The sequence below is a fragment of the Nothoprocta perdicaria genome, unplaced genomic scaffold (assembly GCF_003342845.1).
Source record: "Nothoprocta perdicaria isolate Ctin4 unplaced genomic scaffold, notPer1 scaffold_207, whole genome shotgun sequence".
In the NCBI taxonomy this organism is placed as follows: Eukaryota; Metazoa; Chordata; class Aves; order Tinamiformes; family Tinamidae; genus Nothoprocta; species Nothoprocta perdicaria.
This window is the reverse complement of record NW_020455283.1, coordinates 1,119,853-1,136,760: the sequence shown is the minus strand read 5'-3', so window position 1 is coordinate 1,136,760 and position 16,908 is coordinate 1,119,853. Positions and strand designations below refer to the sequence as shown.

The window sequence follows — 16,908 nt, the reverse complement described above, 5'->3', positions numbered from 1 at the left end:
ATCGGAGTTTTTAAGCATTAGTATGGATTACCTTGTGTAAATGCTTATGTACCTTGCTCCTGCACTTTTAGCAAAAGTTACTTTCCCAAATTGCCGCAATACTTGTGAGGGGAGAGGCAAATCACATTAATATACTGTCACAGTGTTGTTAGGAAAGGGTGATCAATCCATTCTGCATTTGCCATGAATGCTTTTGATGAAGATTAATGAGTGAGCTGTATGTTTTGCTCACATTTCTATATACTCTTTATGAAATATACCAAAGTGGGGGAATTTTGTACTGCATCTTGTAAGGCATGAGAAAAAAACACCTCACACAGGATAAACAAATAATTTATTCCTTAGAATTAGGCTAGCCATTAGTGAGCCTTACATGTTGTTAGGCCAGATGATGGTTCTATTTAGTCTTGTACAAAGGACATTTTTTTTAATATAAGGTGCAAAAGTGTTGAAACTTCATGAGAAGTCCTCACTTTTTTGATATCTGTGCAGGAGATTTCATAACTGAGTTTAGGGCAGAAAGTGGCTGGATGGATTGGCTGGTCAATTAATATCCCTTGGTGTTCGTTTTCAGTACATATAATACCCAAGTCAAGAATTAGATTCTGCATAAAGGAAGGTTTTATAAGGATTCAACTGGAAGGAGCCAAGAAAATTACTTGATATTGAAGTAAACTGTATATGTATTCTTACACTTGTCTTAAAGCCATATAATTAAAATCTATATAGCACTACTTTTTTTTTTCCCTTTGGAGCTTATGTATTCTGGCTGGCAAATTCTTGTCACTCTATCCTCAATGAGAGGAGTTATGTGAAGCAGAGGTTACCAGACTAGACGGTTAGAGGGACTGGTCCTAGAAACAGGACCGAATGGTACTAAACAGAGATGGTATTCTTCCCCGCAATGATGAGGGGGATATTTGGGACTTATTATAGAGACTGTATTATAGAATGTATGAAAGAGATGTTTTGCATCAATAAAAAACCTAACAAGAGCTGGCTCCACAATCTCTGCTGCAGAGTTTGAATTTCAAGCATCTGATTATAATTTTTGACTGATTTTAGACACTTTGGTTTGCACATACATGTTGGTTTTTTTTCTCCTCTACATGAAAAGAAGAAGAAGTTCTACTAGCCTCCAGTTAGGTCTATCTGTGATAATGGGAAAGTACAGCTTATCACAGACACTGCGAAGAGGACCCCTTGTAGTGCTTTAGCAGCCTGCTGCCACTTGTTTCAGGAAGATTGCAGCCTGGAATATGTAACATTGGGGAAATATAGGCGCTTCCTGTTGTGCATTTTAAAATGAGTCTGCTGAAAATGGTTAACATTTGCTTAACATTTTAAGAAAATTCTGGGAACTTAACCTAGAGATACTTGTTTTTTCCTTTCTTGGGCATTTTGTCATTTGCAGGCTTTGGATTCAGGAGAGCAGTAGCAGACGCGTTCAGCATTAGGGCTATATACAGTGGAGCTAGCTTTGAACTAGAGAGTACAGATCTAATTACACAGCTTGTGGCTGTGGAACCACTTCTCTCTATTCTAAATTACATTTCCTAACTTATTTGCATAATTTAATGCACAGAGATTTTGCCACAGAAATATTTCGTATTTCTCTGACATAGGACAGGCTAAATTAACCCCCATAAGACTATATTGCTGCTCTGCAGCATCTTTGGTAAATACTTAACAAGTTTATTGGTGAGAAAAATGTTTGATGAGACTTCACATGGCAATTTTTATTTAATAAGCAACTATGTTTCTTCACAATCAGTTGGTGAAATACAGATATTTCATTTTTTTTCAGTCAGAATTGAGTCCATTTACCTCTTGCAGAGAACCTCTGTGCAATTTGTGTAAGCATTTTAAACAAAGACTGGTCATATGTTGATGCACATAAATGCTAATAAACACTACACGTGTCTGGAAGTTAGATATGTTCTTGAACTGTAGAGATGCTTCAGAGCACAGGACAATTATATTAGTTTTTTTTTTAATTACTGTTTTATACATAGCAAGGTGTTGTAATATGACATGTGGTGCAGCGACTCAGGGAGGAGAAGCTGTACGTTTGTACAGCTTAAGAGTCTCAAATGAATTCTCTGGCCCTCAGTGATTCAGAGGAATTTCATGTGTAAGATCTGTATTTCATTTAGTCTTTCATTTGAAACAAGAGACTTAACAAGAAAATAGTTCCATGTAATGTTACTTATTCCATTCTCTGTCATTGTCTTAGTAGATCCAGGACTTCAATAGGGACAATTACTAAACAAATAACGTGATTGTGGCTAGAATGAGAAAAGATTTTCCTCACAATTAAGAGTTTCGGGAACGAGCTTATACAAGGGAAGATTCCTCAATTAAGAGCCTATTTTTGACGACCATCTTTTCTACATCTCGTTTACTGTACTTTGTAGAGTGGTTTGTTTAGTTTGAATATACCTTCTAACATGACCCCTTCTGTGTGAAACAAGTATAAAAAATTATTCCTTCGTTAATTAAGTGGTTTATTAGATATAAATACACACTTGTGTACAGATGTGCCTGCTATTTTTATTTGATAGTTTTTTCTTAGTTCCTATCTGACCTGGAAAGCATTCTTCCTGCAGCTTTTTCTTTTAGTTTAGTTTCTTCCTTCTTAATATATAGCTCTCTCTAATCTAAAAAACAAACGAAAAGTATGTGTAAGTATAAAACCTCATAGCACCTCTGTCACTTTTTTTAGCAATCAACATGAGCATCAATTATTTTTACTATTCCAAAGACAAAAAAAGCTGAATTGCCAGCATAAAGCTTTATTCTTATTTCACTTGAATATTCTGTACAGTATTTACTATATTTCTACACTTTCGGTAGTGATTAACTATTTTGACAAGATGAATTTTTAATCTACTTGACAAAAGTTAATTGCACACATAACTCCATTTTAAAAAGAAAACAAAAACTGTAAAATCAATTACATTTTAACACCATGATTTTTTTTTTTTCAATAAAACCTGTTGACATAGAGTCTGCAAGTGAGAACTCACTGAAGATGTGATGGATCTGTTAATAAAATTAAATTGCTGTTTTAATTTGTAATACATGCTTATTCAGGCTTCCTAAAAAATGAATTTATAAAAAGATAAATTGGCACATTATCATGAAACAATAAATGGAGATTTAAAGGTCATAAATTCTGTTATGCTGTGTGCATCTTACTTTCTAATGAATTCGTTGCTTTAAGTTACAGAAAATTGGATGACATATACTATGTATAATCCTAGATTATTTTTATTCAGGTGAAAGCTAATAATTTTAAACAGTGATAGAAAGATATACGAAGTAAAATAAAACAGGTAATAGTAATTGCTCCCAGGAAACAAATAGCTATGACATTACTTTTTTCTGTTTTGGGGATTATCACCTGAACTTGTTTACTTTTTAATTGTAACTTTATAATTTATATAATGTAACATATTTATATATAAACTATATATATAAAACTATGTATAGTTTATATTAGTAAAATGCTATGAGTTGGTATAAGAAGACAAAGCTATAACTTCATAGTCACATTGATAAAAATTAGATGGACTTGCTGAATTTTTTTTAAGATTAAATGTTTGCCTTTCCATGAGCCAGTGAGCAAAACTAGTCCATGTGGAAGCTTTGCGAACACGGTAATTGTCATACTAGATCAAACTGAAGATCTGTCTGACCAACATGTGGCCATCTGGCATCAATCTACACAAACAGTGGACAAAAGAAAATGCTTAAGAGAAGAAATAGAGCATGTGCTGTGATAGGCCTTTCCCCGCAGTATGTGGTTAACAGGCATTCAGGGTTTCTTACTACATTGGAAGCACGTGATGTTTGATCATTAACAGCAGGTATGTTCTCCATCATCTGCTAGGACAAAGTTGTTCTGTTCCCTTAAGATGGAAGTGAACAAGTGGAAGAAAAAGCACCCTTGATTTACTTCAGTGGCTTGTAACGGCATCATGATCCTTACGACAGCACACGGAAATTCAGCCTCTGTGCAGCATCTTGGATACATTCATGGTTTTGACAATGCACGTGAGATCTTAAAACTAATTTCCCATTTGAAGTGTCTCAGTGGAGTGGACAGACTAAATCTTGTTTTCCTAAAATTTATTCCATATTTCCTTACTTAATGGATCCTGCCCACCCTTAATGGATTTGCTGGCTGTTCCTATTAATTAAATGAACATTGTTTCACTGCCTTGTATATGCAAAGGCTTCTTTGTTGGATCAAGTGTTGTCTGTTTTTGACTGGGTAATGAATGGTTCTTGGCTCATGAAGAGAAAAACCTTTTCCCCTTCTACATCCATCAGAGTGCTTATAGCTGCAGCTCAACTGAAAGGTGCCTTGCAATGAATCTTAATTTTAGATCAGTTTAAATTCCTTCATATGGTGTCTAAAGGGATAAGTATTAGCATCTCAATGTCCTCTCTTGGTTCGGACTATGTTTATGGTGTATGGAGTTAATAAATATAATGATGTGGCAGTGGACTTGGGTGGCTGATATTTCCAAATTTCCAAATCCAGGCTATTATTTCCAAAGCCTGCTGTACATTTGGGTACAAATTCCTTCAAAGATGCTCTCTGTTTTGTTGTGAATTCTCCTATCAAACTCTGGGTTTATGTATCTTGTTGATTACCACTAAAGTCTGAGATAATTTTTTTCAGGATTTGACTACAGTGTTCTCAATGTTGCTTTCTGAGAGAAAGAAGCTGGTTTAGAGACCATAATTGTACTTGCATGATTTTTGAAAGAAATAAGTAGTCTTTGTTAAAAGACATCTGTGTAGCAGTGCAGCTGAGGAAAGGTGCAAATACTTTGCCCTGTGGAATGAAAAGCTTCTGATTTGGTCAGTGATTGCAGAGAATCACCTGTGAAGAATCTGGTGGTAAATAGCTACTTTACATCTCAGTGCTGTAACAGGATGACTTTTGTGGTATTTTCTGTGTAGTGTTCTACAGACAGTTAAGTATCATTACATAACTACATAGCCGGTATGTGAGTAAAATAAAACCTTTAAAACTTTGCAGTATTTTAAAAGCAAAGAAATAGAAATATGGCCCATTGTGATGAATTGTGTGTTTTCTTCGAGAGCACACTGGGCGGGATGTAGGTTCATAAACAGTAGACTACCAGAAGGCCGTTCTTGAAGAAGATTCCGGGCATTTCTCTGCCCAGATTTCTCTGCTTTACTTTTTCACAATAGTGAAAATACTAGAATAGTATTTGGGTTTCAGTTTTCATATTTGACTTCTATATTTGGAAAGTATTCTTATTACCAGTAGCATTGCACTTAGGGTTATTTTTTTTTTTTTTTGTGATGTAAAACACCTTCACTAGGGATCTGAATTAGATCGAATAGCTAGAAAACAAATGCATGCTTTTATCATAAAAGAATTGAGAGGTGGATGTTTGAGAAGATACAGAGCATTGTTGGACACCCATTTCTCACTACTCCTCCATCATTTTAAAGGACAGGTACTACCTCCATATCTCCAGTTCTCTCTCTTTAACCATTGGCTGCACCACAGTTAATGGTTAATGATCCTGATTTCCTTCTTTTAGGCAGCAGCAACTGATTTCCTTCTATTGGGCCTCTGGCATGTGATCCTGCCAGTTCTTGTTGCTCATCAAAAATTTGAGCATCTGAGATCTGATTTGAGCATTTGAGATCTGACATTTTTCAACATGGAAACCTGAAAACAGTTCCAATGCAGAAGAAACTATATATAGAATCATAGAATGCTTAAGGTTGGAAGGGACCTCAGAGATCATCTAGTCCAACCCCCCTGCTCACGCAGGGTCACCTAGAGCACGGGGCACAGGGCTGCATCCAAGCGGGTTTTAAAGATCTCCAAAGAAGGAGACTCCACAACCTCTCTGGGCAGCCTGTTCCAGGGCTCTGTCACCCTCACTGTCAAAAAGTGTTTTCTCAAGTTCCTGTGGAACTTTTGGTGCCTCAGCTTGTGGCCGATTCCTCTAGTCCTATCGTTGTCCACCACTGAAAAGAGGCCGCCCCCTCCTCCTCACTGCCTCCCTTGATGTATTTATAAGCACTGATCAGGTCCCCCCTCAGCCTCCTCTTCTCCAGGCTGAACAGGCCCAGCTCCCTCAGCCTTTGCTCATAGGGCAGATGTTCCAGGCCCCTGATCATCCTGGTAGCCCTGCGCTGGACTCTCTCCAGCAGCTCCACATCCCTCTTGTACTGGGGAGCCCAGAACTGGACACAGTCTCCAGATGCGGCCTTACCAGGGCTGTGTAGAGGGGAACGATCAGATATATTTATATATATATATATTTATACATATATATATTTCTTCCCCTAATGGGGTTTTGGGGTGAAATAACTTGATAGAACAAGAGATGAGCCGTGGAAACAACACAGATGTGAAGACAGAAATATATTCAGTCAAGATGATAAGTTGAATCACTATATCTGCTACCTATTCTCAATGCTATCTTCTCTGTTACACTGAAGCAACAATTTGTTTCTCTTCATGGTGACCTGGCTCAAGACCTTTTGCTTTTTAAGGTAATGAAAATGTTTTCTTGTTGGGCTGGGTATAAAATGTCGTTCCTTGCATAACTAATGCTTTCATTACCATCTTTTGTCATCAGATTGTTTTGCTTATTTGATTAAGGCTTTATTTTCTCATGAGCCTGATTTCTTTCTGTTTTAAGGTGATGGTGTTTGTTCATGCTAGAAATGCCACAGTACGAACGGCTATGGGTCTTCGAGAGAAAGCCAAAAACAATGGCCATATTTGTCACTTTTTGCCGTCCCAAGGATCAGAATATGGACAAGCTGAAAAACAAGTAAGTGATTAATCTGGGCTGCAATATTTAAAATCCTGTAATTCATCTGTTTAAGGGACTGTTAAAGATGAAGCAAAATGAGGCACTTTCTGAGCTTCTATGACTGCTTAGAAGAAAGAAAGAGTAATGACAAAGATTCAGGAAACAATACCAGTGCTCTTACTGATTTATACAAAGTTATACAAGTTTTCATACAAAAATTGATAATAAGTTGTGTTTGATATAACTTGTATGGAAAGTTTATTATCTACAAAGTCTAACTGGGCTTAGTTTATCTTGTGGACTTTGCTTTTGAAAGAAAGCTGAGAAGTCCTCAGCATTACCCTCGTGCTCTCTGGGTTTCTTTGCTTTTCTTAAGAGTTATGAATGACATAGGTAGACTCCTGTTTCCCTTTGATATATACTTGGAAACCTGCAAGATTTCTCTGTATCTAAGTGAAAAGAATACCTGATATATGAGATAGATGAGTTTTTGTAATTTATGGTTGTTGTTAAATTAGTAGAATTCTTCACTTTGTTTAGAGTTCATTTTTGCATCTGACTTTGATTTCTAACATCCATTGTTGCATTGGAGAAGAGGATATTTATTAAGAAGAACCAGATACATTCAGGAGGATAATTTAGTAATTATTGATCTTCCAGCTCAGGAAGTCCCCAAGTCACCAATTTCCTGAATGTGGGAGTGCGCACGTCTCCCATTGCAGTCTTTCCTAAGCATCTGTTATTGTCCGCTCCTTAAGAGAGAAAACTCTTGAAGTAGTAATCTGGCCTAGCTTGTGAATTTAGCACCTTTCCAGAAACGTCTGGCTTTCTTGATAAATCATGTAATGGTGGGCAATCAAATTGTAAAAATCAATTTGGGAGTCACGAATGAGAAAAGCATTTGAATATCACATGGCCCCTGTAGCCTAATCATGTTTAAGAAATATGTACATGGGTCATAAGTTATTAATATATTGAATAGTAGCTGAGCACTTGCCAGATGTAACCATATGCATTATTATAAAGGGTAACAGTTCCTCATTGTGTCAGCTAGACCTTCCAAGTTATTCATGGCTATCCATGAATTATATTTGTCCTTTACATTATTTGAAATAGTGATTAGTTAATCATACTTTGTTATTTAGCCATGAAAAAAAATGTTCTTCTTCTTTCCCCAGCTAAATACTAGGAAATAGAGGAGATACTTTTTCATTATTTTATACCTGTGAAGAAATTCATTGAGACTTACTAATTATTAATGGAACATAGGTGTTACAGATGTTAAATGCAAAATTCTGAAACATACAGAAAGTTTTAAGTTGGAGAAGATATTTTAAAATTATGTTCAAGTATGTTCTTTATGTCAGAATTTCTGAGAGCTATGATTAATATTTAAAAATGCCTGTCTTAGTATTATAGACTATGCTAACTTATAAATAGATGTCCTTATGGTATTTCATAACATTCTATATTAAAAACCCTCATTTCCTACTGAATGTTAATATCTACAGTGTTTTAAAATTAAGACTAAGCCTGAGGTTGGAGAGCCTGTGTTTCTACTGTAACACTGAAATAATAAACTTTTTCATTTTAGATTCCTTAGACCAAAGTCTGAAAAACTCCTGGTTTGTTGAAAATAATTAATGGAGTCTATTGAAAGTACCATTACTTACATAGACACTCAAAGTTATTAGTACTGAACTTAGGAAATGAGGTAGTTATTTCAGCAGTGCATACTATGTGGTATGCCTATTAGAGGAGTATTTACCCAACCCAGTCTGTAATTTAGAGAAAGCTACTGCAGTGTATTCACTTATTCTGTTCATCCTGGGATTAAATGAATTTTTAAAAATGTTCCTATGTTGATGGCACCATAGGAAAAACGTTTTAAACCTATTTGGAGTAGGAGTTATTGCCACAGTGCTTTGATAATGACTTAAGGTAGTAATTATACTACAAATTAAGAGAGTGGTGCTTTAGAGGTTGGCAGGGTGATCATGGCTACCTGAAATACCGCAAAGTATTTATACCTCATACTGCTATTTAGGGGAAACTAAGATTGCAAAATTTCCTCCTGTTTCTTCTTCCCTCCTCACCTCAGAACATGTGCATTTATTATAAATCCTAGTATCTGTTTTAAATCCTAAATTGTTTGAGGATTGCAGTTCCAGTAGAAAATCTGATTTTCATTTTGAATTCATTTTCAAATGTTTTCTATTTTTTGCAGTAAAGCAAAACAGCATTCATCATAATTAGAAGCAAGTGACTCATATTTCGTGGGAATCTTTAATACTTTTAATTAATTTCTGAGTTATTTACAGTAGCAAAATGCCTATTTTGCCCAGAAGATTTAGGGTCTTGTGTATTGCAAAAATGTAATTGAAGAAGCGTGAGTAGTATTGTGAAGAACCATTTTTCATACTATAATGTAATATACTATACTGTTTACATTCTATAATAAAATTACAGTTTCCTCTAGATCCTTAGGAATGTAAGCTAATACATGATAATAAAAATAATCAAGAGAAACCTAACAAACTTCCACTAAAATAATGTAGTTATTTTGTTCTCTTATGTTAAGTAATATCAGATTTGTGGTAGCAGTAAGCAAAGATTCTTTTATTGATCAGTTATCCCCAGTAACTGTTTTTCATAAAGGAATGGACTGTTGGTGTGCTCGGGTTTTTCTGCTAGAGGATCCTGGTGTTCGCTATCCCCCTTCCTGGACAGAATATTCATCCAGTCAACACTCTACTCAAAGGCAAAGTCGACCATGTTTTTATATCATATCTGAATGACTGATGTCAGCCTGCTCTTAAAGAAAGCTGAAGGAATTCCCTATTAGCTACCCAAGCAACCTATTTCCATAGATAAAAATCATTACAAATGATATTTTATAATCTGGAAGTGTTTAGGTGTAATGTAAATCTGCTACTACTTATGGATATGGAAGGCAGATTACACCCTTCATTTGTGAGGCAATGCATCTTATATACTGTATTAGAAGGAAGAGACGAGGCAGAGGAGGAGAGGGAGTTGTTTTCCATGTTAACTAGCTCCTTGGCTGTGCAGAGGTCCACAGTGAAACTGCAGATGGCATTTCTGAGTCTCTGGTTCAAAAGCAGTGAAGGAAGGAACAACTGGGATGTTTCAGCTTTAGGCTGCTGGGCAGTTGTTCTCCTGTATGGCAAGTCTGGTTGTAGTCACTACAACATGAAGGAGCTGGGTATCCCAAGGAAGGCTCTGAGGGCAAACAGCAAGAACTCTGCTTTTTTAGGAGAGCAGTCTTTGGCTTATCCAGGTCATTTCAAGGTAGAATCCCCCTGAGAAGCTGCCATGCTGTAGTAAAATATTTGTTCTTTTACATTTAAGAATATGGAGTAAATACAGTTGAGTTGAATCTTGGATGAAAGGAGTTTTTGCCTAGCATAATGATGCAGAGAATGAGAAGGAAGTTGGGAGAGAGAGGAGAGAAAAAAAAAACACAAAAAGTTTTAAGTTGAGCTTTATATTCTATTACTATAAGATGTGAATGTAACATTGTCAATATATATATATATTCATGTGAAATGTACTTATTTTATGCAGTTCCTGCCCCCAAAGGGAATTCAAACTTTTATGGGGAGAAGCTATTTTTTAAATTCCTCCTTGAAAGTATAGCCCTACTCCATTTTCAGTGAAACCAGTAGAAATGATTGCAGTTTCACTTGAGTTGTCCAGTTCTGAATAGTCTTAGACCTTAAAAAGGAACTTGAAGCATGAAAGTGCAGTCTAAGTTATGAAATCTTTACCTACAGTGTTTGAAGAGATTTCAGTAATTTAGTGTCTTTGAGGAGTACTAAGTTATGCAGTAAAATAAAGTTACAAATTAAGCTGCTACTGGGCTTTGGAAAGCAAGACTAAGAATTATTACCGTTTAATGGAATGAATTGATAATCAGGGACTGATTAGCAAAAAGATGTGAAGGCCATAGCAATTAATGAGAATTGTGTTTTGTAGCAGTTCACATTATTCTTGTGGCTGCTCTGACTCTTCCAATAATAATGTCGAGAGACAGAATAATTGTTTAGTATTTCTACTGACCGGTATATATGATTTGCATATCATACATTAATGAGTATGCACATGCTTATATTTCTTACGCATATAAAGGTGGCCTAGATATTGGGGAAAATATTATCTAACTTATGTAGTACAGTACACCTAACAGCTTGTATATTGAGATGTGTAAATAAAGTAATAATGGGAAGAATAACAATAAAATGAAAGCCTAGTCACACTGAAGTCTGTCACAGTGTCTGTGACAGAAGTTCTCCAATATAGTCTTCCTCCTTGCTTGTGCTTGGTCTGTTTTGGCATCCATTCAACACATGAATTTGGATGATTTGAATGTAAAAATTACAAATTTTATGGGTTCCATCTCAGTTATCCAGTAAGTATCATTTACAGAAAATGCTTTTCAAATGTGAAGAAAATAATAAAATATTTGCCTTGTGTTCACAAGAAACTTGTTTGTTGCTCTTTTAGATAAAAAGCACATATCTTTTGAATGAGTATGTTACACTGTATGTATTTCAGGCATATAGTTATTTGTATACAGTTATCACAACAATAATACTCATCAAATATGAAATATACTTAACCAAGGCAGCAACTCTGACTGCATCAATAATCATCAATAGCTGTAAAATGAATGCTATCCTAGCAACAGGCTTTGGCCAAACAGTTATGGCTACCTACTCAGCTTTATGAGTACATCATTTCTGTGAGAAATGAATGTGGGATTTTGATGCTTTGTTAAAACTCTTTCTGTTCCAACTTTTCTTTTTTGTTCTTAGAAGTAGCTGCTTTAATAAAACTGTTGTAGCAGGAATGCTAATGGTAGATCTTATCAAAGGGTTTTATGATCATGTGTTCCATCATGAGAACATTCTGCACTATAATTTCTATTGGCCAAAGCATGAGAATATTTTTTTTCTCCTCTAGCTGGTTAAACACTATGTGTATTTAGGTGCACAGAGAGAACCTGTATGTATAGGCATAAGCAGTTGTTACCAGGTATGACTGCAATTCAATTTTCTACCATTAAAACTGATAGAAAAAAATTTATTTCAGTCAAATGTGTTTCTGAATGAAGTGAGAGAGACAGAGTTCTCTCTGTGGTATAAACCAGAGAGTAATACTAATAGATTCATTCCTAAGGGCAAGGATCACCAGCTAATCTGGCATGTTCTTAATGGGGGAGAGAATTGAGGAAAGGCTGAAACAACCCTGTGATTTCTGTTTGAGCTGCAGCAGCTCTTTCCAAAGTACATATGGTGTAGATCTATGGCTTATTTCACTTACGAGCTGGTTTACCTTCTGCCCTAGGCTTAGGATCTCTCTCTGATTCTCTTCATCAATTTTGAATTTTTTATTCTAAGAGTTCTTACTCATTTAAGTAGCAATGTATTCTTATAGAGTGTGTCAGGCTGCTCAGTAAGCCCTCAGCTGGCAGATTTCTGGTGGTCAGGAGACCATGCTGGGAAGGACGAGCACTGATGCACATCTGCCCTGTTCACATGCTCTTCTTAAGGCGCTTGCCTGTTGGCTGCATTGAGAGAACTGCTAGGCAGACTTGGCCTGACCTCGCACAGCAGTTCTTCTGTCTTAATAAATTGCATACATCTTGCAGAGTGCATCGAGCATTGAACTGACAAAGCATGTGGCTTGGAAGAGCTTTTCAGAGATGCTGTTTTTGAAAACACATTCTGAGAATGTGGCCTAGGTTCTTTCCTCCCAGATGTCTCTTGGTTTTGCTGAGCTAAATCACACAGTTGGTGAAAGCTCAGCTCATAAGTGAAACAAATGGCACCGTGGACCTGACTTGCCCTAGCAACTGTCTTTTGTTCCCTCAGGGTGCTTCTGATTTCCAAACCTTACCGTTAATGCGTAGGACCACACTTTAAATTTTAGATCACAGTGACAAATCTGAAATATCCCTGGGTCAAATCAGATCTCTGAAGAACCACGTTAGAGGTGCTTTAGGGTTTCTTTATGTAAATAATTTCTTCTATCAACATTGCCTAATTTTAATTTATTAAAAAGTGAAACTGATTTTATGTAGTACAAAATTTCAAGTGTCATACCATGTAAGCGAAATTTTTTACAGACTTCTAAATGTACTATACCAACCCTGTGTGATGCTCAGTGATGAAGTTAAGCATCATAAAGATAAAATCATGTTTCTCTAACAAGATTTATCTTGTAAAAGTGATGCTTATTGGCACAAATCCAAAAACCAATTTATCAGACAGCAAGCTGTTCGGTCTTGCTGCTTCATTTGAAATGAAATTTAGCAATACCTGTTGGGGAATGATTTTCATAATTAATGCAAAATTTATTTTGCATTCACTATACAATATGTGTTGTAATGGATGAAGAAGATATTGAGAAACATACTGAAATCCAATGTGTGCAAGGCTAAGTTATGTCCAGATCATACATGTCTAGACACAGTGAGTGAAGACTACTTGAATATACCAGAAGAATTGAGAAACAGAATAGTTAAATGTACTGTATCCTTTGCCTGCCTTTAAAATTTGAAAGCAGTCCTACTAATCCTCTTAATAATCTCCAAATGTTTTTAAATCATGAGAAATGAATTTCTGAGAGCATTCATCAAATATTTGCGGTGTAATCATTTATTTGACATTTAATTATTTTGGAACAAATCCTCGTTTTATTTTTCTTTTATTAATAGCACATCTAATATTTGATATGCTATTAAAAACTATAAAACTAAAATGAGGATTTATATTCAAATACATTAAGCTGTATTAAATGTCAAACTTATATTGAAGTTTGATATTTGTTTTGGAATTACTATATTTTTTTACTATTGAAAAATATTTGCTAATTGCCTGTGTCAGAAGGGAATGGAGCTTTTCATATTTCTTTCACAGATATTTTATTCAGTTACACTGTTGCAAGGTCAGGGACAGAACTCGCAGAAGGGGACCTAGCAGTTGACTGGGTGCAGGCAAGTGTTTTCTGTAGAATTTAGTAAAAAGGGAGATCTGTCTGAATGGGTAGGTTTGTGTAGGGCTTGTCTACAGAGGAAGTGTTGTTGTTGTGAACAATAGGCAAGTGTTACCTTCATTTTTCATCGTGTTAGAGTTACTATTATGGGCTGGAGTTTGCTGTTAATTAAAGTGAAATTAAAAATATAGAGTAAATACTAGTTCCTGTCTTTTTAGAAAGAGAATTTTGCTTTGATTTCTGATTCATAAAAAGTAAGCACATTTGAAGTTCGATGTAGACTTATGATCTTTTTTTAAAAAAAATCTGTCTTAGCTTATATAATCAAACTTTGTATCACTGTACACTCTACACTGCATTACATCATGGGATTATTTTATTGTTGAAAGCTGTTGTGATGCCTTGCTTTGTAGTGTAGCTCTGCTAATTTTGATTATTAGAGATTCTGTTTCTGCTTTTTCCAGTAAGGTTCTCAGTCGCTTAATGTCATTTTATAGAACATCTTTACCTCAGCAAAGACTTTCAGCATGCTAAAGACATTCATTTAATTTGTGTCTTATGAAGGCAATATTATGTGTAAAATTAAATTTACATTTACAATTTCTGTCTGCAAATGTCTGTCTGCTGAACCATGGGAAGACTTTTGGGTTTGTTCCCATACCCAGAATTTGAATTATCTACTCAAGGAAATAATAAAACATTTATCACAATGAGCCGTAAGGACAATGCGTCATGTCAGATCTTGACTCCAAACATAACCCTGCTGAGAAGTGTTATAGCTTAATGCGCTTAAAAGTTCAAATACATTTTCTCTACCCTTGTGTTTTATTTTAAATGTCATTTCAGCTGAATGTAGGATCATAATTGATTCTATTATTTTATAATAACTCCACAAAAATTCTCTTTGAATGAAAGTAGACAATGTGTATTTTTATTATTTTGGAAAAACTGTTACTCTGAGAAAGTTTTTTAAAAAAATAGTTCTGTGCACAAACATTTTACTAGTAATACTAATGAAATACTATTAAACTGAGCATAAAACAAAATACAAAATGTCTCATATAGAAGTCTTAAAAAATGTAAGCTCATATAAGCTCATATACAAATAAAAGTATGGCTGCATTTTTTTTTTTTAACAGCTCAGTGCAATGTTGTTTATGCAGCCTTTCAATATAACATTCTGGGTTACATCTGATTTTGTAGGCTACAGCAACCTTATAGAATAATGGAAAGCCCAAAATAAATAATAATAATAGCAATAGTAATAATAATAACAATAATGAGAAAGAGGGCAAAATGGGAATACTCTGTTGACTAATGCTGTAGGTGTTGGAGCTTAGGTCCCATAGTAGAAGTAGCTTGTTTTACTTCAGATGTGCTCCAGTCCCCAGTAGCAGTTGGGGCACATCGGTTAGTTTATTTGCATTCAGAAGGTGCTCAGTTAATGGAAATTAAGAAGTGAGTGTTAAGGGGAGTGTGGTAAGAGATTACAAGGGATGAATTCAGAATCACACTTTTGTTGCAAAACAAAGTGCGTAAATAACAGTTTATGTTTTTTGATGAATCTAGTGCAATATTAAGTACCATTTTCAAATAATTACTGAACAATTCTGAAGGATTTAGCACAAAGGACTTCTGTTCTCTTAAAGTCTCTCTAATAATATTATTGCTTTATAAACCATGCCAATGATAGGAAACAGAAATGTATTTTACATCACATTTTGAAGCAAGAATGTAGATAGCTAACTCAAATATCAGTGCAATTGCATACCCAAATTTCAGATAGTTCCACTGATGGTATCGTGGACAGGATCAATGCTAGCAGTGCAGGTTAGAAAACTTGTTAGAAAACTAGTTGTGGTTTTCCTTTGTTTGTGGTCTTTGCAAAGATATATTCTTATATTTCATTCTTCTCATTTTCAATGTCTTTTTAGTTGCTGTTGTTTATAGGTATAAAATCAGGCCTCAAATTAAATGGTATTTCATGTTCTGCAGATGTTTGGGATATGAAGTTTCAGAACTGTTATTTTGATTTTCAATCTAGCCTCTTGCATAGAACATACTTTCATCAAATTCTTTCTCAGAATCTCTGCTTTATCCCTACTTCATGTGTACTTCATTTAATATCTACAGAAATGGAAAAGGCCCTTTTCTCTTCCTTACTTCTTCCCTCATTGTTAAAAATAGTATATTATCTTCAACTATATTTTATCCAGCCTCAGTTCCCACTGGATTGTATTTTGACATTCAGATGATAATTTTTTTTTTTTTAATTTATCAACTATGACTGAGTCTTACCAAGTTTCTTGTTTCTATAGCAAATCTACAGATTCATGTATAAAGGATAGTTTATCTCTCCCATCCCTCTCACTAACCCCCAAATTGTCCCTTTAGGTTCTATGCTTTTTTGTTTGTTTGTTTTTAAGTATGTATGGTGCTTTATATGTACACGTACTTCTTAGTTTGAGTAGAATATGTGCCGAAACAGAATTTTGTATATTCATGAAAATGCAGTATGTAGAGAAACTATCAGGAACATCAGGAACATCCTGGCATCAGGAACAATAATTGTACTGTAGACTCCATGTGGGGCTTAGGGAAATGCTGAAGGGTACTCTGTCAAACAAAAAAGAAAAGAATTAGGTTTTCAAATGCATTATATTGTCCAAGAATGTGTAATAATATATGCTTAGCTCTAGAATTAGCAGTGTTTATTCTATCATACATTAACAAAAAATACAGAACCTTTCCTAATAATCCTTTGGCTCACCTGAAGGAAGACTGCCCTTGCTTTATGTATCTACTGAAGTTTGCTAGTACTTTTATTATGAATCAGAAAGTATAAAATACATAGGATAGATTGAATGCTGCATCAAATTTGAATGTTCTTCTGAACATTTCTATGTTTCAGAAAATGGTTGATTTTTTTTTTTTGGTTTTCTCATTGAAGGATTTCAGATTTCTTGGCTTGTTTCTTAAACCTTGATAGCTATAACAATGTGATATAATAGGTAACAGTTTTCTTTATGGAAAAATAAGAAAAAAAAATTTTTTTCCTCTTAAT

At 35.1% G+C, this 16,908-nt stretch overlaps 1 protein-coding gene across 2 annotated transcripts in view; it reads left to right on the top strand.

The window, feature by feature from the left end:
- Window positions 1-16,908, top strand: part of ASCC3 (activating signal cointegrator 1 complex subunit 3) — a 241,478-nt gene that overhangs the window by 103,704 nt on the left and 120,866 nt on the right. The window contains exons 13-14 of one of the 2 annotated variants that reach the window (XM_026038315.1): window positions 6,708-6,842; window positions 9,052-9,107. In XM_026038315.1, coding sequence (XP_025894100.1) covers window positions 6,708-6,842; window positions 9,052-9,054 — 138 coding nt within the window. In that variant the 3' untranslated portion in view covers window positions 9,055-9,107. Of the gene's footprint in view, window positions 1-6,707; window positions 6,843-9,051; window positions 9,108-16,908 lie in introns of those variants that run through there. The other variant, XM_026038316.1, reaches the window with a different exon arrangement.